This window comes from Capra hircus, chromosome 19, assembly GCF_001704415.2.
Source record: "Capra hircus breed San Clemente chromosome 19, ASM170441v1, whole genome shotgun sequence".
Lineage (NCBI taxonomy): Eukaryota > Metazoa > Chordata > Mammalia > Artiodactyla > Bovidae > Capra > Capra hircus.
Genome location: NC_030826.1, coordinates 6,770,075 through 6,794,389, shown reverse-complemented (window position 1 = coordinate 6,794,389; position 24,315 = coordinate 6,770,075). Strand labels below are relative to the sequence as shown.

At 38.8% G+C, this 24,315-nt stretch overlaps 1 protein-coding gene across 1 annotated transcript in view; it reads right to left on the bottom strand.

Annotated features, from left to right (window-relative positions):
* The window catches only part of ANKFN1 (ankyrin repeat and fibronectin type III domain containing 1), a 160,244-nt gene that overhangs the window by 93,214 nt on the left and 42,715 nt on the right, over positions 1-24,315 (bottom strand). The window contains exons 5-6 of the mRNA XM_013971777.2: positions 23,629-23,823; positions 21,763-21,876 (exon numbers count right to left, since the gene is read on the bottom strand). Coding sequence (XP_013827231.2) covers positions 21,763-21,876; positions 23,629-23,823 — 309 coding nt within the window. The remainder of the gene's footprint in view (positions 1-21,762; positions 21,877-23,628; positions 23,824-24,315) is intronic.

Sequence of the window (24,315 nt, the reverse complement as noted above, 5' to 3'; positions counted from 1 at the left end):
AAATATCCCTAATATGGGTTGCTAGGTTAAAAGCATTTGCTATTTGCATTTTGTAATTGTTTGAATTTGTAACTTTGATAAATATTGCCAAATTGCCCCCCGTAAGGGTCATAAAAATTTATTCTTCCAGCATTATTATACGAGAGTTACTATTTCCTAGAGTCTAATCTACAGAGTAAATATTAAAACTTTTGGATTGTTGCCATCCACAGAGGTGAGAAGTGATAGGTCAGTTTTAAATTCCATTTCTTTAACAGTGAGGGAACTTGAACTTCTTCTTATGTGCTTAGGGACCATCTGCGTTTCTCTATGAACTATCCATCCTTCACTTTTTCTTACAGATTTTAAAAGCTGTGTGTATGTTAGAAAGATGAGTCTGTGTCTATTGTAAGAAATTTTGTATTTTTTATGCTGCTTATAGTTCTTTCTGCTGAAGATTTTTTTTTTGACTTTATTCTAGATTTTGAGTCATGGTTATAAAGGCCATTTCTATTTTAGTTGTAAAAAATTTCTCTCATGTTTTTGTCTAGAACTTTTATGGTTTCATTTTATGTTTACATTGAAATCTCTGCTATTTTTATAATTTACCTGGAAATAAACTGTGAGATGCTAATTCTATTACATTTTATTTTTCTATTCAGTATCCCTCTTATTGAATTGTGTACATCTTTTCCCCACTGATGTGTGAGACCTGAGAGATCATAGACTATCCCAGTCATTTTATAAAAAAAAGGATACCGAAGCTCAGTGAATCTGTGATCTTTGTGCCCAAGGTCATTCAGTTTCTAAGAAGTAAGGGTCAAGTCAGAACTCAGAGATAGTTGTTTTCACTTGATTTATCAATGAAGAGAAGGACAAAAACACTATGTACTTTGCTGAAGCTATGGCACCACGTGCCAACCATTGTGCTTGTGACTGAGTTGATAATAGTGAACTAAATAGGCATAGCCCTTGTCTTCATGGAGATTATGGTCTAGAAAGAGAGACAGACAGCAAGGAAATGATATATGGATAAAGATGGCATTACAAACTGGGAAAAGACCGCAGGGAAACTTACCCAGTACTCTGAAAGACTGTAACAGTAAGACAATTATTTAGACTGTACAGTCTGGAAAACCTCCTGCAGTTCCACCTACCCCCAATCTGGCCCTCCCACACTGTCCTGAGGCATCTCTGTGGAGACCTAGGAGTCCATGGAATCAGTTTGAAAACCACTGATCTAATCTTATGCCCTCATTTCTTCGGAGGAGAGAACTGTAGCTGAAAGAGGAGACTTGGCTTACCCAAGGGATGTTACCTAGCTAGTCAGAGCAGAACCAGGACTGGAACAGCAGCCCCCTGACCTGCTGGGTAGGGCTCCTCCTACCATACAAGGAGTGACCTGTGCATGCAGACTCCTGCTCTGCTACCAGAGTTTGCAAGGACACAATCCTTCATGGATCATGGGCTCCCAGGAGACGGTGTCACTTGGACACTGTGACTTCAGTTATCCCATGCCGTAATCCACACACTGTATGGAAGAGGCAGATCAAGATTTTGACGAACACTTGCCAACAAAGCTAGGTCGTTTTTAGAATATTGCTTGTCTCATTTTCCTTGAGTGGGATATTAATTATTGTACTTAAGAGTGGTGGGATGAATGTCCCTAAACCCAATGCACATTTTTAGAATTTAAAGCACTTCATGGAATATCCTACACCTTTCCTTTGTCAATGGAAACCTCTTCTTTGGCAGTTAACAGTCTGACTTAAGTTTTCCTGGTGAATTGTTTTTATCCATCAGGGTACTCTAGCAGAGACTTAATCAGATTTAGAAGTGGTTGATCAGAATGGAAAAGATTTAATGCCATTTACTTAGATTTGGTCAATGTGTGGACAGCACTTCTTGTGTGCCCTGCACTCATTGTTCGCGGTTTTGTTCCCATTTACCACCTGGGACAGAGGGATTAAGCAGGGGTGATGGATCCTCAGTCTATTTAGAAGCTGTTTCTGTAAACTAAAACTCCTTGCCTTATTATGCTTCCCCCTCGCCCCCACACTTTTCTTTATTTTTCTTTTCTTTGAGGTGGGGTAGGTGGTAGAATAGGAGAATTTTAATATTATTTCCCACGTCCATAGTTAGCTAATTACAACTTTGTGACTCGGAGGTGATAGAAAAGTCAAGACTGAATTTAAAATGGAGGAAAAATTAGTAGAATTCTCCTTTAAAGAATATTTCCGAGTGCAGGAAAAACTCTAAATACAGAGATGTTCATGGCAGCAGCATTTACAGTAGTGAAATGGTTGGAAGCAACTTGAACAGCCAACAGTCAGGAAAATATGTATTCCATATAACGTGAAGTATGGATTACAGCAGGACTTCTTCAAAGCAAAAGCTGTAACATGGGGATGTGAAGTGGAAAAGGCAGTGCAGTATAGTCATCAAGAATAGAGGCTCTGGGACAGATGACTGAGGCTCACTTGAACTCTAGTGTGGCTATAGGACCTCCAGCAAATTCCCCTCTTGCCTTAGGTTCCCTATTTATGAGGAAAGGATGATAACTGTACCTGTTCCCTGGAGCTGTGTGAGGTTTAGGAGAAACAATACTTGTAAAGACTTGACCCAGTGCCTGGCATATGGCTTGACAAATGTCCATCATTATTATTATATGTCTGATGTCAGTTTTAATGGATATGCCAAGAAATACTGGGCATTCCTTCAAGGAGTAGACTTCTTTGGGATGCAGGATTAAGGGTGAATGATTTGTTTCTTTGTTTAAATTTTCTTTGTAATGTTCTATAATTATTACTCTTGTTTTTCCTTCTTTCTTTCCACTCTCTTTTCACCCCAGAATGTTTTTTTCGCCTTTTCTGTGCCGCTCTGTGTCTCTCTAGAGGCTGACCTCTATGGATGCTTCCTCCAGCACCTTCTAATCGGGCTCATCCAGTGCCTCAGTCAGGGGGTAGGTGTGTCCTTTCATACAGCAACTCCTGACTGGTGTCCCCACCCCGGCTTTTCCCCTTGCTCTTTCAAGAGTAGGGGAGATAACAGCTTCCCAGTGTTGCTTGTCTTGCGTGCTTTGCTATTCCTTGTTCACTTATAAACACTGTTCAATTCTATGTAAATAAATCCCTTTCTTTAAAATTCACGCTGAGTGTGTTTTCTCCTGGGACCCGGGGTGATATAAGGAACATATGTTATTTTTATAATTGGAAAATTTGTACTTAAGAAGCACAAAGGACCACCCCCTGCCTCCCACCTCCCAAAAGGAAGCACTCTTCACAGCGTGGAGAGGCCCCTCAGTGTTCAGGCTTCAGGGTGATTATTTTTGTTTCATTTATGAGCCCTCACATGAAATTAGACTTCAGGCTACAACACCTATTTCTTAGAAAAACACACTTTCTTCTGGAGAGAAATTCTAGAAAGCAGTCGTGGACTATTGACAAACTATAATGCTGCAAAGGGTTCTGGCCAAAAGCAAATCAAGAGAAAATCTCCGTGGGGAGAGGCTGGCTCAGAAAGTGGCTCATCAGCTGTGTGCCTAGTTGGGCAGTTGTGGACAGAGCTGGGCCTTGAGTGGAGACCTGCCTCTGTGACCCCTGGAGACTCAGCAACCCCTGTGGCGTCTGGGCTCAGCAACTGCCAGGCTCCCAGGGGGTAAGTGATACAGTGTGTTCCATCCAGGGCTGGACATGATGCTGTGAGGTGGTGATGCGACTGGTTAAAGGGGAAAGCGGGGCTTGGCACCCAACTGTGCACTGCTCCAGGGTTAAATCTCTACTGGCAGGCTGATTTTTCCCCAGCAGGAGATATGAAGGGGAGTCTCACAGTTGCAAGGCAATAAAGAGCTGCCTGGTAGGCTTCACTCTCCGCCAAGAGGTTCATGGCTCCAAAGTTCCTGGAGGGGTGTGTGAGGAAGAAATAAACTACTCAGTAGTGATGTGATCACCTTTGCAGAAACTTCCCAGCAGCGAGGGTGTTGAAGACAGTGAGTTTAGGGGAGACAGCACAGTACAGAAGAATGAAACTGAAGGCAAGGGGAGAGGGTAGCTGAGAAGGGAAATAGAAACTACATATAAAGTACAGGGATGAAGGGTGAGGTTCAATAAAAGAGGGTATTGGACAAAGCCAATTAAAAACTCCAGCCTCAACACTTTGGTCTATGACAAGCCCTATTTTCTTTATACTGTGAATTGAATTCTTATGTAGGTGAGTTTTATTTTCTCTGCTAACCTCTAAGCACCATAAACAAGGGAAACTGTTTATTGTGTTCATTGTGCCAATGAATTGAGTACCTGCCATAAAAACTTTGAGTCCTGTGCCAAGTTCTAGGAGCACAGAGATGAAAAAAAAAAAGAGTCCCTGTTCACCTGAGGCTTACAGTCTGAAGGGAGGTGCGGATATAAAAAACGTGACCACACGTTAACAATCTAGCTGCATATTAGAGCCATCTCATAGGTCTTGAAATCTATCTGTGCTTGGGTTCCTATCCTACAAAGACTCAGATTTGATTGGTCTTGAAATCAACCCTGGCATGGATCCTAAAGTGATCCTATTGTTCAGCTTAGTCTGAGAATTACTGTCCTAAATATTCCCAGGACTTGGTGAAACACTATTCCCATGAAACATCCAATGATGCTCAAGTTAAACTTGGAAATAATTTATTCTATATATTAGATATTAATGACTCTAATGAGTTATATAATAAAGAATAATGAATAAAGATACACACACACACACACACACGCACAAAAGAGTGTTGTTGTTGTTGATGTCTAGTCACTAAGTCATGTCCAAGGTTTTGTGACCCCATGGACTATCGACCACCAGGCTCCTCTGTTCAAGGGATTCCCCAGACAAGAATAGAGGAATGGGTTGCCATCTCCTTCTCCAGGAGATCATCCCGACTCAGGGACTGAACTTACATCTCACGCACTGGCAGACAGATTCTTTATCACGGAATGACCAGGGAAGCCCGCAATGAAATATTAATAGACCATAAGAAAGAACAAAGTAATACCGCTTGCAGCAACATGGATAAGCCTAGAGATTATTGTATGATGGGGACAAAGTCAGATACAGAGAGACAAATACCAAGTGATATCACTTATATGTGGAATCTAAAATATGACACAGTGGATTATTTATGAAACAGAAAAAGACTCAGACATAGAAAATAAGATTTTGGTTACCAAAGGGGAGAGAGGTTTCGGGAGGGACAAATTATGAGTTTCGTATTAGCAGATACAAACTACTATATATGAAATAGATGAAAACAAAGTTCGACTGTTGCACAGGGAACTATGCTCAATATCCTATAATAAACTGTAATGGAAATGAATATAAAAAATAACATATATACAAATATAAATGTATAATTGAATCACTTTGGTGTACACCAGAAACAGAACATTCTCAGGGCCTCATGAAACCATTATTCCCATGAAACATCCAATGATGCTCAAGTTAAATTTGGGGAATAATTTATTATTATATATAAGATATTAATGACTCTAATGAGTTCTATAATAAAGAAACATATTTAAACTTAAAAATGTATCACAAAATTAGAGATATTTATAATCCAAGACCGTTACTTTGGAGAAAAGGTGAAAGACATAATAGAACTTACAATATGCTGATTTATATTAAATACTAGAAGATGCTCCTCTGAAGAAATTACTTTTAACAGAGACATGAACAATCAGTGGGCAGAGAATGGGAAGCAATGTTCTAGGCAGAGGGATCATTGTTTTTTAAATTATAATTGATTTACAATGTTTTGTTTTTGTTTGTTATTGAGTTGCGTGGGTTGTTTATATATTTTGGAAAATAATCCCTTTTTGGCCTCATTGTTTGCAAATATTTTCTCTGAGTCCATAGGTTGTCCTTTTGTGGATTCTTTCCTTTGCCATGCAAAAGCTGCTAAGTTTCATTAGGTTCTATTTGTTTATTTTTGCTTTCATTTCTTTCGCCTTGGGAGACTGACCTAAGAAAACATTGGTATGATTTGTGTCAGAGAATGTTTTGCCTCCATTCTCTTCTCAGAGTTTTATGGTGTCATATCTTATACGCAAGTCTTTAAGCCAGTTTGAGTTTGTGTGTGTGTGTGTGTATATGTTTGTGTGGTGTAAGGGTGTATTCCAACTTCATTGATTTACATGTGGCTGTCTAGTTTTCCCAACACCACTTGCTGAAGAGACTTCCTTTTCTTCATTGTATATTCTCGACTCATTTGTCAAAGATTAATTGACTGTTGATGTGTGGGCTTCCTTCTGGGCTCTCTACTCAGTTCCATTGATCTGCATGTTTTTGTGCCATTACCATGCTATTTTGATTAGTGTAGCTTTGTAGTATTGTCTGAAGTCTGGGATGGTTATGCCTCCAGATTTGTTCTTTTTCTTCAGAATTGCTTTAGCAATTCTGGGTCTTTTATGGTTTTGTGTAAATTTTAGAATTATTTGTTCTAGTTCTATGCAAAATGTCATGAATAATTTGATAGGGATTACATTAAATCTGTAGATCACTTTATCAATATTTTATAGTTCTCAGCATATAAGTTTTTCAACCTCCTTTTATTGCTTTCCATTTCTGATATTTCGTTATTAGTGTAAAGAAATGCAACAGATTTCTCTATGTTAATCTTGTATCCTGCTCCTTTGCTGAGTTTGTTTATCAGTTCTACTAGTTTTTGTGTGGAATCTACAGGGCTATTATGACAACTTTGCCTCTTCTCTTCCATCTTGGGAATCCTTTATTTCTTTTTCATATCTGATTGGTGTGGCTGAAACTTCCCTACTGTGTTGAGTAAACTATGAGAGTGAGCATCCTTATCTCACTAGCAAAGTAATTACTAGCAAAGTAATACTCAAAATTCTCCAAGCCAGGCTTCAGCAATACATGAACCATGAACTTCCAGATGTTCAAGCTGGATTTAGAAGAGGCAGAGGAACCAAAGATCGAATTGCCAACATCTGTTGGATCATTGAAAAATCAAGAGAGTTCCAGAAAAATATCTACTTCTCCTTTGTTGATTATGCCAAAGCCTTTGACTGAGTGGATCACAACAAACTGTGGAAAAGCCTTAAAGAGATAGGAATACCAGACCACCTGACCTGTCTCTTGAGAAATCTGTATGCAGGTCAGGAAGCAACAGTTAGAACTGGATATGGAACTACAGACTGGTTCCAAATAGGAAAAGGGGTACGTCAAGGCTGTATACTGTCACCTGCTTATTTAACTTCTATGCAGAGTACATCATGAGAAATGCTGGGCTGGAAGAAGCACAAGCTGGAATCAGGATTGCTGGGAGAAATATCAACAACCTCAGATATGCAGATGACACCACCCTTATGGCAGAAAGTGAAGAGGAACTAAAAAGCCTCTTGATGAAAGTGAAAGAGGAGAGTGAAAAAGTTGGCTTAAAATTCAACATTCAGAAAACTAAGATCTTGGCATCCAGTCCCATCACTTCATGGGAAATAGATGGGGAAACAGTGGAAACAGTGACAGAATTCATTTTGGTGGGCTCCAAACTCACTGAAGATGGTGACTGAAGCCATGAAATTAAAAGACACTTCCTCATTGGAAGAAAAGTTGTGACCAACCTAGACAGTATATTAAAAAGCAACCTTTGCCAACAAAGGGCCATCTTGTCAAGGCTATAGTTTTCCCAGTAGTCATGTATGGAAGTGAGAGTTGGATTATAAAGAAAGCTGACCACTGAAGAATTGATGCTGTAGAACTGTGGTGTTGGAGATGACTCCTGAGAGTCTCTTTGACTACAAGGAGATCCAACCAGTCCATCCTAAAGGATATCAGTCCTGAATAATCATTGGAAGGACTGATGCTGAAGTTCCAATACTTTGGCCACCTGATGTGAAGAACTGACTCACTTGAAAAGACCCTGGGAAAGATTGGGAAAGCTTTAAGGCAGGAGAAGGGGACAACAGAGGATGAGATAGTTGGATGGCATCACCAACTTAATGGACATTAGTCTAAGTAAACTCCAGGCGTGCTGCAGTTCATGGGGTCACAGAGTCAGACATGACTGAGTGACTAAAATGAACTGAGCATCCTTGTCTTGTTCCAGATTTCAGCAGGAAAGGTTTCAACCTTTGACCATTGAGTATTATGTTGGTTGTAGGTCTGTCATAAGTATCTTGTATTATGTTGAGAGGTGTTCCTTGTTTACTTACTTTGATAAGACTTTTTATCATGAATGGATATTGAATTTTTATAGGTGATTTTTCTGCATCTATTAAGATGATCGTGTCATTTTGTCTTTTCTTTTATTGGTGTGGTTTATCACATTGATGGGTTTTCATATGCTGAACCATCCTTGTGACCCTGGGATGAATCCAACTTGATTGTAGAATATGAGTTTTTTTTTTTTTTTTTGTATTGTTGGATTTGGTTTGCTAATATTTTGTCAAGTATTTTTGCATCTATATTCTTCAAAGATATTGCCTGTACTTTTCTTTTTTGGTATTTTCACCTTCTGGCTTTGGTATCAGGTGATGGTGGCTTCATAGAATTGCTTTGGGGATGTTCCTCCCATTTCTATCTTTTGGAAGACTTTGAGAAGGATTGGTATAAGTTCTTCTTCATATGTTTGGTAGAATTTCCCAGTGAAGTCATTTGGTCCTAGATATTTGTTTTCAGGGAGCTGGCTTGTTTGCTTTTAATTACAGATTCTATTTCACTTCTAGTGACTGGTATGTTCAGATTATCTATTTCATCTTGATTCAGTTTTGGTGGGTTGCATATTTCTAGAAACAAGTACATTTCTTCCAGTGTGTCCAATTTGTTGGCATATAATTGTTCGTAGTATTGTCTTATTATTTTTTTATTTCTGTAGAGGTTATTTCTCCTTTTTCATGTCTTACTTTTTAAATTTGGTTCCTCTCTCTTTTATGGATGACCCTGGTCAGAGGTTTGACAATTATGTTTGCCCTTTCAAAGAACCAGTTATTGACTTTATTGATTTTTTCCCTACTGCTTTTTTTTTGCATTTAACATCACAGTAATCCAAATCTAAAATGCCAAAGAAGCTGAAGTTGAACCTTCTAGAATTATTGCCAAAAGAGATGTCCTTTTCATCCTAGGGGACTGGAATGCAAAAGTAGGAAGTCAAGAGATATCTGGAGTAACAGGCAAGTTTGGCTATGGAGTACAAAATGAAGCATGGTGAAAGCTAACAGAGTTTTGCCGAGAGAACTCACAGGTCATAGCAAATGCCCTCTTCCAATAACACAAGAAATGGCTCTGCAAATGGACATCACCAGATGGTCAATAGTGAAATCAGATTGATTATATTCTTTGCAGCTAAAGATGGAGAAGCTCTATACAGTCAGCAAAAACAAGACCTGGAGCTGACTGTGGTTCAGATCATGAGCTCATCATTGCAAAATTCTGGCTTAAATTTGAAGAAAGTGGAGAAAACCACTATACCATTCAGATATGAGCCAACCAGATAAAATCCATTATGATTCTATAGTGGAGGTGACAAATAGATTTAAAAGATTAGTTCTGGTAGACTGAGTGCCTGAAGAACTATGGATGGGGGTTCATAATATTGTACCAGGAGGTAGTGACCGAAATCTTCCACAGGAAAAGGAAATGCACGAGGCAAAGTGGTTGTCTGAGGAGGCCTTTCACCTGTGGTGTATCCATGTCAAGGTACGGCAAAACCAATACGATATTGTAAAGTAATTAGCCTCCAATTAAAATAAATAAATTTATATTAAAAAAAAGAAGAGAAGCTAAACACAAAGGAGAAAAGGAAAGCCATACCTATATGAATGCAAGAGTTTCAAAGAATAGCAAGGAGAGATAAGAACACCTTCTTAAGTGAACAATTCAAAGAAATAGAGGAAAACAATAGAATGGGAAAGACTAGAGCTCTCTTCAAGAAAATTAGAGGTACCAAGGGAATTTCATACAAAGACTGGCATAATACAGGACATAAATGGTAAGGACCTAACAGAAGCAGGAAAGCAGGAGAAATTAAGAAGAGGTGGCAAGAATACACAAAAGAAGTATACAAAAATGTTCTTAATGACTTAGATAACCATGATGATGAGGCCACTCACACAGAGCCAGACATCCTGGAGTATGAAGTAAGGTAGGCCTTAGGAAGCATTACTATGAACAAAGCTAGAGGAGGTCGTGGATTTCCAGCTGAGCCATTTCAAATCCTAAAAGGTGATGCTGTGAAAGTGCTGCACTCAATCTGCCAGCAAATTTGGAAAACTCAGCAGTGGCCACAGGACTGGGGTCAGTTTTCACTCCAATCACATAGAGAGGCAAGGCCATAGAATGTTCAAACTATCATACAATTATGCTCATTTCACATGCTAACAAGATAATACTCAAACTTCTTCGAGCTAGGCTTCAATAGTATATGAACTGAGAACTTCCAGATGTACAAACTGGATTTAGAAAAAGCAGAGGAATCAGAGATTGAATTGCCAACACCCACTGGATCATAGAAAAAGCAAGAGAATTCCAGTCAATGAAGCTCATTGACTATGCTAAAGCCTTTGACTGTGTGGATCACAACAAATTGTGGAAAATTCTTAAAGAGATAGGAATACCAGACCACTTTACCTGACTCCTGAGAAACCTGTATGCAGGACAAGAAACAACAGGTAGAACCAGACATGGGACAATGGACTGGATCAAAATTGGGAAAGGAGTACATGAAGGCTGTATAACTTATATTTAACTTCTATGCATAGTACATCATGTGAAATGCAGGGCTGGAAGAATCACAAGCTGGAATCAAGATTGCTGGGAGAAATATCAACAACCTTGAATATGCAGATGACACCACTCTAATGGCAGAAAGTGAAGAGGAACTAAAATACCTCTTGATGAGGGTGAAAGAGGAAAATGAAAAAGCTGGCTTAAAACTCAACATTAAGAAAACTAAGATCATAGCATCTGGATCCATCATTTCGGGGCAAATAGATGAGGAAAAAGTGGAAACAATGACAGATTTTATTTTTGGGGGCTCCAAGTCACTTCTGATGGTGACTAGAGCCACAAAAATGAAAGGATACTTGTTCCTTGGAAGAAAAACTATGATAACCCTGGACTATGTATTAAAAAGCAGAGACATTACTTTGCCAACAAAGGTCCATATAGTCAAAGCTATGGTTTTCCCAGTAGTCATGTACGGATGTGAGAGTTGGACCTTAAAGACGGCTGAGAGCCAAAGAATTGATGTTTTTGAACTATGGTGTTGGAGAAGACTCTTGAGAGTTCCTTGGACTGTAAGGAGATCAAATCAGTCAGTCCTAAATGAAATCAACCCTGAGTATTCACTGGAAGGACTGATGCTAAAGCTGAAGTTTCCACCTCATGGGAACTGCTGAGTCACTGGAAAAGATCCTGATCTTAGGAAAGTCTGAGGGTAGGAGAAGAAGGGGATGGCAGAGGGTGAGATGACTGCATGACATCTTTGACTCAATGGACAGAAATTTGAGCAAACTCTGGGAGATAGTGAAAGGCAGGGAAGCCTGGAATGCTGCTGTCCATGGGGTCACGAAGAGTGGACGGAGACTTAGCAACTCAGCAACTTTAAAAAAATATCTGTTTTATTCACTTCCTCTCTGATCTTTATTATTGCTTCTGCTGTCTCTAGGTTTTTTCTTTTCTTTTTTTTTTCTTTTTCTAATTCTTTTAAATGGTATGTTAGGCTTTTTATTTGGAATTTTTCTTCGTTTTTTTTGAGGAAGGTCTGGATCGCTATGGACTTTCCTCTGAGATCTGTTTTTGCTGCATCTCATAGGTAGGATTGTGTTTTCATTGTTACTTGTCTCAACATATTTTAAACTCCTCTTTGATTACATAATTGACCCATTGGTTTTTCAGTAGTTTATTGTTTAGCGTCCATGTAATTTTTTTTTCTTTGTTTCTCTTTCTGTGGTTGATTTTTAGTTTCATGCTGCTGTGATCTGTAAAGTTGTTTGAAATGATTTCTACCTTCTTAAAGTCACGGACGGGATATTTTATATTTTATGTCCTTGTATATAGTCAGTCCTAGAGAGGGTTCCATGCACAGCACTTGAAAAGAATGTATATATTCTGGGTTTTTTGGATGTAATGTTCTGAAAATATCTTAAGTCCAACTGTTCTGTTGTATCACCTAGGATCTCTGTTGGTTTATTGATTTTATGTCTGGAAGATCTGCCTATTAATGTAAGTGGGTTGTTTATGTCTTCCATCATTATTGTATTTGGTAGAAGGATCATCATGTGTAAAGAACTCACAGTGGGGGGAAATGGTTTAGGATCGGAAAGAAGGCCAAGGCTGCTGGAATGTAGGACATGAAGGGAAAAGTGAAAAACAAGATTTCCGCCTACAACAAATACCTCATACATTAGAGAAAAATGTTCCCCAAACTCATTACTCTAAGGATCTATCATTTTCCAAATATAACAAGAAGAAGACATCAGTGTTAGGAATAATCTTTCACTAGCTGAGTAAAAACCAGTTTCAAGTTTGTTCTCACCTAGCTCACATAATTTTTTGAAATAGCAGTTATGATTTCATTAGTATGATGGCTTAGGATAATGTTAGTATTAGGTCATGTTTACTGAGCATACAGTCTGGCTAAGAAAGAGAAGCGACTTGGAGATTGAATTAAGATGCTAAACTGACACGCTTGCCTACCCCTTTTCTCTCCAAATCTCTTAAAAGGTAAATAAGTATGCTGCTGCTGCTGCTGCTGAGTCGCTTCAGTCGTGTCCGACTCTGTGCGACCCCATAGACGGCAGCCCACCAGGCTCCCCCGTCCCTGGGATTCTCCAGGCAAGAACACTGGAGTGGGCTGCCATTTCCTTCTCCAATGCATGAAAGTGAAAAGTGAAAGTGAAGTCACTCAGTCATGTCCGACTCTTGGCGACCCCATGGACTGCAGCCCACCAGGCTCCTCTGTCCATGGGATTTTCCAGGCAAGAGTACTGGAGTGGGGTGCCATTGCCTTCTCCAAATAAGTATGCTAGAACATATCAATTAGTTAGAAAACCAAAAAGTGAGTCATGTATATTCATTTATCTCCTCATTTCCTCATTAATTCCTGCAACCACTAACCTGTTCCTCACTTTTCTAATTTTGTTATTTCAAGAGTGCTATATAAATGAAATGATATACTATGAAGCTTTTGTGGACTGGCTTTTTACTTAGCATAAATCTCTGGAGATTCACCCAGGTTGTTGAGTGTATCAATAATTTTGTTCCTTTTCATTGCTGAGTATTATTCCATGGCTTGAATGTACCATGGTTTGTTTAATCAATCACCTGTTGAAGGACATCTGAACTGTTGCAGTTTGGGACAATTACAAATAAAGCTGCTACAAACATTATATACAGGTTTTTATATAAACACAGAATTTTTAGGATAAAGGCCTAGTAATGCAATTGGTAGGATGAATGGTAGTTTCACGTTTAGTTTTTGAAGAAATTGTCAAACTGTGTTTCACTTTACATTCCCACTAGCAATGTATGGGTGATCTGATATCTCTGCATTCTAGTCACTTGGTGCTGTGACTATTTTAAAGTTTTTGCTACTGTGATATACATGCAGTAATATTTCATTGTGATTTTAATGAGCCTTTCCCTAATGGAAACCTAATGAGCTATTATTATACAGTGGAACATGAGCAGAGAGTATTGTGAGAGGGAAAGTAAATACCACTCTTGGGAAAATAGGTACTACTCTGAAAGGACCATTTGAAATGAATTTTGAATAAGATAATGGTAAACTCCAGGAGTTGGTGAGGGACAGAGAGGCCTGGTGTGCTGTGGTTCATGGGGTCGCAAAGAGTCTGACACGACTGAGCGACTGAACTGAACTAAGTAGGGTAAGAAAGAGAAAAAGAAAATTAGAGAACTGAGAAAAATACTTAGGGAAGGAAATATCAAATATACTATTAATACTTTATTTTGGAATGTCAAAAGCTTATAGGGGTATATAAACATTGTTGCCTTAACTAAAAATGGAAATATAATTAAATTGAGAGAATAAGAAAGTGTGCGATACTGTGAGAGTTAAATTCTGTTTTAGTTCTATTGCATACATAAAACCTGCAATTGATAGAAAAAATAGCAATAGAAGCCTATTAATTAAAGAAGACGTGTAACCACGAGCAGTGGAGGAGTTAAAGGTGGCTGGCCCTGAGGGGAAGAAGGGAGGTAAGGATGGAGCAAGTCACGGATGTTTTCTCACACAAATTTGCTTTTCAATCCTATTCTTATAAGGATACATCACTCAGGACAAAAAAATTAAGTGTATAGAAAGAGACTCTCAGAGTATATGAATCTATTTCTATACTTGTTACAAGAGACAAACGTATTTCAAATGTCATGGAAAGTTGAAAATAAAAGAAATACAAAAAGACAGAAGGCAAATGAAAACATAGAAAGCAATATTAATCACAGACAGAAACTGAGGCAAACAGTATTAAGCAAGACAAATAAAACAGCTTCTCAGAGATCAAAGGTCAACAGGACAAGTACTTTAGAAAAAGACATGGATTTAAATAACACACGCACATTCACACTGTATACCCAATGGAGTTTATGTATTCATTTCAAACACCAAATGTGGTACATATATCCACTGATTTATTGGTTAGCCACAAGTAGGAATTAAAAAAAAATCTCAACAGAATACAGTCCACATTTTAAAATGTTCTTATTGTAATAGAACAAAATTAGAAAATAACAATAAAGCTATAGTAAAAATGTATGGCCAGTTACAAGTTTAAGGTGACTCATCTAAAAGCTTTGATTCAAGTGGAAATGAAACATATTACAGATTATCTATAAGTAAATGATCATTATAGCAATACATTTTAAACTTTTTGGATATGGACAAAATATTAATCAGGGGGATAAATTATAGCTTAAAATCCATGAATTAGAAATGAAGAAAAACAAACAAGTAAATTAAGCTTTCAAATAAAAAAATGCCACAAAATTAGGAAACATTAAAGTAAACACACAGAAAGCAATAGAATTGGCAAAGATAAAGCCAGAAATTAATAAAATGGAAAATAAATAAGAAATAGATTTTATGAATCAAAAAGTCAATTCTTCAAACAAACCAATAAAACAGACAAATGATCAAAATTCTAAAAGGAAACTCACAAATACATGACTTTTGAGGTTTTAAAGGGGCTCTAACCACAGAGGATATTTAAAAATTGTGTTCACCACTATATCAATAATCATAATCTAAATTAAATTTTCATAACTTTGCAAAAGGTATCTACCAGAAACTTACAGTAGACATCATACTTAATATTAGATACATGTTGCCATGTATCTAAAACGTAATTAAAATATTAGATACATGTTGACAAAGAAGGTAAGAGAGAAGAATACCTACTATCCCAGTTACTATACACAATAGAGTGGGAACTAGAACTCATATTGATTCTAGTTAATAAAGTGATATCTGAAAAGAAATGAAAAGTATTAGAAAGGAAGGGACAAAATGATCCTTTCTTGAAGATGAAATGACAAAATTTATGAGATGCAAGACAATCTATTGGGACGAAAGAGGCTATTTATGTTTAGTAAAGCAGTCAACTAAAGATTGTTCTAAAATTAGCAAGAGTTCTTCAACTGTCCCACAATAGCCCATTAGAAAATATCTTGAAAAGAGAGTTCATTTATAATGAACTGTAAAAATACATTCAGCATGAAACTTTACAGGAATGAAGATCAATAAATAAACAGCTATTAAACTTTCCTGAAAATGTAAAACTCAGCTTTGTTAGAAAGCTATGTCATGGGTGAGAAGTCTCTCCAAATTAATTTAGGAATATGATGCAGTTTAAAAATTCATTTCAGAGAAACATATTGCCATACCAGATGTTAAAAATGTACTGTGACATTATTATATGGTATTAGCATAGGTATAGGCAGTGAGACAGAGAAGGCAATGGCACCCCACTCCAGTACTCTTGCCTGGAAAATCCCATGGGCAGAGGAGCCTGGTGGGCTGCAGTCCATGGGGTCGCGAAGAGTCGGACATGACTGAGTGACTTCACTTTCACTTTTCACTTTTCTGCATTGGAGAAGGAAATGGCAACCCACTCCAGTGTTCTTGCCTGGAGAATCCCAGGGACGGGGAGCCTGGTGGGCTGCTGTCTATGGGGTCACACAGAGTCGGACACGGCTGAAGCGACTTAGCAGCAGCAGCAGCAGGCAGTGAGACAGAGTATGGGACTATATAAATATTTCCACTTCCAGTTTACAATCCCAGGAAAAAATATTCCCACAGGTAAAAGAGACATATACAAGGCCTGAAACATTGTAAAATAGGAAAAAAATGGAAACCACCTATAGTCATCAGTGGGAGAATGATTAAATACACTATGGCTCTGCTGTCTGTGCAATAGGAATACTACATACTATTTAAAAGAATGAATATCCAAACACACTGACATGTATATTGCTGAACTGAAAAAACATCTAACTGCATGGCTAGACACATAGCATGATATTTATCTTAGAGTACACAAACAATAGTAAACATCTGGGTGTGTGTACATATATGTGCACACACATCAGGAAAGGTTTTGTAAATCTACACATTAAACTCATAACAGAAGATAGCTTGGTGATAGAGATGTAACCTTGAGAAAAGGGTAAATCTCAACTTTTTCTTAATTTTTTAAAGTCTTAAAAAACTTTTACTTTTAATTTATTTACTTTTTAAAACTTTCAATTTTATTTATTTTTTCTATATGTATCTTTTATTTTTTAATGACATTTATTCTCTTCTTTCTAGTTTTACAAATAATACATGTTCACGGCAGACAACTGGAAATACAAAAAAAGGAAAAAGTAACAATCACTCATAATCCCCACCCCCCGAAGGTAATCATCACGAGCATTTTGATGTATCTCCACCCAGGATATACACTTTTTATTTTTTTTATTATAATTGTAATAGTTTCAAGTGGACAACAAAGGGACTCAGTCATACATATATATATATATACCCATTACCCCTCAAACTCCCCTTCCATCCAGGCTGCCACATAACACCAAGCAGAGTGCTACACAGTAGGACCTTGTCAGTTATCCGTTTTAAATATAGCAGTGTGTACCTGTTGATCCCAGACTCCCTGACTATCCTTTCCCCCCAACGTCCCCCCAGTAACTGTAAGTTCCTTCTCTAAGTCTGTGAGTCTGTTTCTATAAGTACCTTTGCATCATTTTTCTTTTTTAGATCCCACATGTAAATGACATCACACGATATTTGTTTGATTTTTTCTTTTGTATAATTCTGGACTGTGTGTTTTGAAAATTAGATTTTTTTTTCTAAATGAAGACAATGCAGAAAGGATATGATTCACAACATATGTCACTACAGAAAACTTTACAGGTTGGTTGGAGAGTAAACTGGCTGGATGCTGACTACTGAGTTACCAGCGGAGGAATGACGGGCTAGGATACGAAGGCTGCTGCAGCTTAGACAAATGACTTTTGAGTAGTGCAGGCATTCTGTCACTCTCCCTGGATCTTCTATTTTTCCTCATCATACATGTCACTCAACTTGCTTCCACATTTTCACTTGTGTGCAAAAAGGTAATGCACTGTATTTCACGTCCTCTGGACGTAACAACTTCTGCCTCTCTGAGTTGTTTTCATTGCATACTTTAGGCTTCACTTCTGCCCAGACAAGCTAAATAAAGTTAGAAATATCACTTTGTGGAATGCTATCACTTCAGTCTAGTAATGAGGATAGTCCCCTCATGCTTATGATCAGGTCAATTCTTCAATTAATTAAACATGGAAAATAATTACATTTCCTATGCAATATATTTTTCGGTTTACACAAGTATCTTTCCAATTACAACATATAGGAGGAAAAAAACAGAAAGGGTAAAAAACAGTATAAAGTACTGAGCAGTGTGTACCCAAGTCTTGCGAAGTCAGATTTTTCTTAAGTCTTATGAAAAGATGGCCCAAGTGACCAAGTCATAATCAAGTTCACACTATCATTGTAAATTATCAGCCCTGAGGGTTTTAATGTGCAAATGGTGGACCTTCCCTTCTAGAAGCTGCAGTGCCCCCAGACATCTCTCTGGAATCCTCCGGCTTCCTCTCCTTCTGAGAAAAACTGGAGGAAGTGGTTGGCAGAAGCACCAGCCTGGTCTTTGAAGAAGCAGATACGCTACCAGCTCCTGAAAGGTCCTGGCAGTCTCTGCGGGAAAACGTGCTTTTTAATTTAGTTTCGAAAATGCCATGAAATGAGGAGCAGTTAAATAATTTGCTATTCAAGCCTTTGTAGGAAGGAATTAGGGAGGCACTTTCTAATCTCTTAGGCAACAAGATGGGAAGAGAGGCGGGGAAGGATATCGTCCAAACCAAGGTACTGCCCACATGCACCGGAGCAGCTACAGCGTCTTGTCATTGGCAGACTGCAAAGTGTCACCACTTCAAGGCCTGCTTTTTTCAAAAAAGCTAGAAAAGAAATCATCCTGTAGATGGAAAACACATGCTGCACTGCACCTGTTAAAGGATACCGTCCTATCCACCCTCAGCCCTGCAAAGGGCAGTAAAGTCACTTTTGAAAATATTTTCTGCTTTGGGACTACCGGGAAATGACATGTCTTCTGCAAATGAGAGCTCTGGGTAGGTCACCCAAGGCAGCAAGGAGAAAATGTGGAACGAAGTTCTGGCACTTGTCCAAAGCATCAGAGCATCTGAAATAACTCTTGTTTTGCTCTGTAAGCCATGAAAACTGGTGAGATGGGACCAAAAGATGTAAGCACTCTTGGAATCCAAGGAAGAAACAGCTAGAAACAGACTAGCTCTCTGAGCTCCGTTTTACTGTTTTCAAGGAACATGCAGGCAGAGAGTCTAGAGAGTCTCACTCAAAACCGTTTTCTGGGTTTTGAGCTGAAATGGATGCCTTTAATCTCCAAGTTGTGATGCCTGTTGGCCTGGTGCTTGGCCAACCCTGGGGCCTGAAGAAGGTGTATAAAGAGATGCTTTTCAAAAGATTTCTGGATATCAGTGAACGTTTTTTGAAAACAAAAAGCAAAACAAAAAAGACACATGTTGATGAGTTGAATGTCAATAAGAAGCAACAGAAGGATTCAGATTTTCTTTCAAAAACTGGCTTAAGCATGAAGGGGGAAAATATCCAGTTGTCAAAATAGGCTTGAGGTTTTGCTGAACCCCAAAGTTCTGGAGAGTGATATGTTTTTGCCAAACTCTAAATACTCAGGGTTAAACCTTCCCTCTAACCAATTAGATAATTGCCACTTTATTTTGTGGATTTCTTAATTGTTTCTTCTTCTTTTTTAACGCAAACAAAATAATTAGCCTTGTCTCAGTGTAGTTTTGTTAGTATTTCCATAATTAAATAATTACTTCAACCCTGAATTAAAAACTGTCCTGCTGTCTCTAGGTACAGTAAGCTGGCAGCTGTTTTAAATAACCCTTGAGAGTGGTCAGGTTAAGGACTCAATTTATGACCTTATAAATTAACACGAGGAAACCTACTCTATAATGCAACAGACAATTCTATTTATAATACTTAATTAAGCCTCTCTAGTTGCTAACAAAACCCATTTGTGACCTTTCATTTCAACCTCACCCAAATGCAAGTCTCCTGAGATGATACGTGTTAATATGTGAATGTTGATTGAATTTGCTGGCATTATGGTTGTGTATTAAATAGCTGACAGTCTGGATAAATTAGCTCCTGATAGCTCACTAATCAAACGTAAGAAGAAAATGTCAAGTTGGGCAGCATTGATGAAACTCTTTATCAAAGCCCTGAGCTGGAGGGAGGTAGAAAGAAAGGAAAATGTCATGTCTAATATTGCCTGCAAACACTTGCTCTGAATTTCAGAAAATCTTGGCATCCAACAGAAATTATCAGAGTTGAACTGAAGGATGGCTGTGGGCAGCCATTCTTGGTGGTTTCATTTATCTGCTGTTTCCTCAGGCTGCCCTCTCTTAGCTGGATACAGAAAACCCAAAGTGATAAATAATTCAATGCTGTTTTACCTAAGATATAAAAAATAGTGGAGATATCTGGAAAATTCCAAGTAACTCAGAAAGCTACAAATTGTGGGTAATTTGGAGACAGAGAAAGTCCTCCTGGGAACAGGCCCTAGAAGGAGAAAGGAAGCATACACTACGTGGACATTTTTGTGGTCCATGGGAATGGCAGTGACCTGAACACGGAAATTCTGCCTTGTGGCCTGGCATTTCAGAATACGTGTGGAGAGTCTTATCAAGCTTTAGAACTGTTCAGGGAATTTTCACACATCCTCCTGAATCAGGAAAATAGATTTCTTTCTTTTTTGTCCACCACATTCAAGAGTCAACATCATGTGATATTTCTGGCCCTACTGTGTCTTTAGGTAAGTTCTTTATTTCATTGCTTCAGTTTCCTCATCTGCAAATGGGAACCATAACAGTACCTACCTTATAAGGTGGTTGTGCGGAATAGAGTTAATACATATAAAGGCTTTACACAGTGCCCGGAGCATGGTAAGCACTATGTAAGCCTTGGCTGTTATCCCCATAGCATCTCCATAAAATCTTCCTCCTGAGGGCTCTCTCCTTTCCCAGGGCTACTATAGCAGTCAGGTCAGGCTGTCATGACCTCTCTCCTGAATATAATAGCTTCCTAACTCATTTCCTTATTCCAAATCCACAAGTCTTCCAATACACAGTATGTGCGTGCATGCTAAGTCACTTCAGTCATGTCCGACTCTCTGCGACCCTATAGACTGTAGCCCGCCAGGCTCCTCTGTTCATGGGATTCTCCAGACTAGAATACTGGAGTGGGTTGCCATGCCCTCCCCAGGGAATATTCCTGACCCAGGGATCGAACCCATGTATTTTATGTCTCCTACGTTGGCAGGTGGGTTCTTTACCGCCAGTGCCACCTGGGAAGCTACATCACACACAGTGTTGGAACTTAAATGTTTGAAAAATCTGCTTCTGATTTTGTTCCTATCTTATTCAGTGGTCTGCGGAGTTCATTAGATAAAGTCTAAATTCCTTAATCTTGATTTCAAGCCTCATTCTATCCCTCCCTTCTAACCCTAGTTCCACTTTCCAGTTGTATATTTCACTGCTTCTTCTCACGAACTCTGTCCTGGAACCGCTGCACTGCAAGCTCCCTTGCTCTCTACTTGTTCTGGAATGTTCTTGCTTTGGTATGTGTGCTCACTGTTCCCTTCACTTGGAGTTCACTTTCCTTCCAATATCTTCTGGTTCAAATCTCAGCCATCCTTAAGAGCCAGGCCCAGTTGCCACTGCTTCACTGGGGCCTTTCCAATTCTATGATTTAACCATCCCTCCTCCTTCTCTGACCTCCGATATTGTTGTTGTTTTAATTATCAACCCTAGTTACCTGCTATTACAGCTACTAATTCATATGCCCCCTATTTAGTTTGTGCTGTATCTTTAACCTCTGAGCCCTGTAGATAGAGGCAGCTTCTTTAGTGTGTCCTACTCAGAACTGTCCACAAGTGAATGCTATACACAGAGGAGGTGCGTGCTCTGCAAGCAAGAATGAAATATCAATCCTATTCGCCTGTAACACTCTCCATCACCTTATCACTCTCTGTGTGAATGCCTATGGAAATACTTCAACTTGAAAAAGTAAATGGGATGAAAAAAATCTTTTCAGCAGAAAAAACAAACATGCAAAATGTGCAATTGATCCTCAAACAGCAGGTTGCATTTTAAGGAGAAGCAGTGACAAAAATAGTTGGAATCCAGTACCTTTATATCTGGTTACTACAGCTGCGTTGACACTAAGAGGCTCTTGAAAGCTGACAGTGAGTGATGTGCTGCTGGTTACCACGAGACAAGCACTGGTTGGCACCTCGGGGGCTCCTGGGACAGAAGGAGAAACACAAGGATCTTAACATAGCAAATCCTTTTCAAACAATGTTCCTGTCTCTTCAAAGGATACCCTGAAACGCACACTGTGGAGACATTTGTTTGTAGAGCCTAATAGCTTTTGCCTTTGAGCATTTTCATTAGAAGTCTCAATGGCCTTTATTTGTTGCCATCATGGTCTTATTTGAGCATTAGAACATCTTCTGAAGGGGTAAATAATACCAGTTAAGCCTTCTCAAAGTACCTTAGAAACACAATAGAAGATTGGGCTGGACCAGTGGAGAGGAGGTCAGAAAGTGTTAGCAGGAATCAATATTGTAGGTAGAGACTACTTTCATGCACATCATTTCCCGGGAGCCTTTTTGCAACCCTGTTGTGTAGAAAGAATGCGTAACCATATCCGCACGTTTAGGATGAGGAAACTTCAACCCAATGAGGGCAAATTCCCGGCTCAAGAACACAGTAAAGACATAGCTAGGATGAAAGTCTGTGGCTTCAGATGCCCAATTTCGGGCTCTTCCCAGTGTGGAATGCTACCTTGACTTGCTCTCACTTTGCCTCCAATTATATCAGGTACCATTTTTCTAAGAAAGACTTCATGGGCAAATGTCATGTCCACTAACCCCAGGTTTTAAAGGACTTCTATCACTCAGAGTACTTTTTGACACCCAGAAGATGTTTTTTAATTCAGAAAAAAATTTTAAAATGGCATCAAATTAGTGATTTGATGATTCTAGTATTAATTCTAGTATTAATCTATCCTAAATGAGGTACAATGGTAAAGGTATTTATTGAAACGGTTGCTGAAACTAATTTCAACAATTATTGAAATGCTTTTTATTTAAAGCATATATTAGCATTACTAAAGGGATTGTTAATATTAAAAGCAACCTTTCATTAATATTACTTAAGCTATTTGCTTCAAGAGAAAGGATTAGGCCTAGATTTGGTATTTAGAATACACTCCTACAGAAAACAAGAATTTCTCTGCCTTTGGTGTGTATCACGAAGCAGAGGCAGATAGTTCCCAAACTAATGAACTGACCTTTTCCTTATATTAAACATTTCAAGTCTAATTTTTTTGCTGCTTAAATAAGATCAGCTTTTGGAATAAGAGTTTAATGTTTCACAAGTGTTCGGATTGTATGTGAATTTTTATATCAGGGTGACACTAAGCAGTGCCTTCCAATGCTAACGAGTATTATCCCGAAACAAAGCTTTTCTTAAGTTAACAAAAAGAGCTGGTAAAGAGAATGGAAGTGCAGACGAAAGCATAATTCATAGGTTGGTTATCCTTCTCTGTTGGCTGTATTAACTGAAGGTCAGTTTATATAAGCTGTATATAGTAGAGAGTTGAAAACAACTTAATCTTGAACTTGAAGCAGAAACTGGACAAATAGGCAAACAGCTATTTTTCCACCTCCACATCTCAAAATAAAGCCACGTAGGGAATCAGACCATCCAGGTCATTAGACATTAGGGCGTAGCGGGTGGAAAGTGCTAGCTGAGTGCGACACGGTGGAGGGGAGCCAACAGCCTCACGGCTGTGGTCAAAGAACCTATCAGGGGCCAGAAAATCAAGCAAGACAAAAGACCCTTTGACAGCCTCCCAGAACCCTTGCCCCAAAGAGGCTGACAACGGCCATCCGTGATCCCTCGAGTGGCAAAAACTCAGTGAAAGAAGTCCTGCTGTCTCAAACCAGGGTTCAGTCTAGTTAAACGAACAAGTCGGCTGCTTATACTCACTGGCGTGTTCAAAGCCTGTTTTCATGCGCCTGTAGAGTCGGTACCTCCACTCCCAAGCTTTCAGCTCTTTCTCTTTCTCTGTGTTGTCCAGACTGAATCCTTCATTCTCCACCTGAGCAGACAGTTCACTCACCCTCTCCTGGGCTTCCTGCACCAGCGTGTTGAGGTGCATAGATCGGCTTTCCAGGCTGACAACTGGAAGGAGAGAAATGGGCTGACTCGCTTTTCTTTCTGGGGAAACGCTGCTTTGTTGACAGGGTATCTGGGAGTCTACTATGAGTTTTTAAAAATGCCTGGGGAAAGAGGAATCTATATTCATCATTAGCTATCTTACTATGATAAGGTCTAATTGGTGACACAACCAGATTAAATGGCAAACATATTGGTTTAAGAGATTCCCATTGCCCTGGGGCCCAGATAGCTGCCTAGCAGAGGTCATTAGAATGCCGCTGGCAGGAGGCTCACTTCTCTTTCATGTTGCACGTAGTTGTTTCCGGAATCTTCAGAGGTACAAACACTTAGGGGCAAAAGCTTTGTAGGACTAGGAAGGTCCTAAGGAAAGTTATCCATGAGGCAAGTTGCATCCTGCTGAAGATGTGTTTTTGGTTTTTGCTGTTTTTTGTTTGTTTGTTTGTTTTTGTAGAACCTGATCAAATCTTCTGTTTTTGTATTCTTTCCAGCTCATTG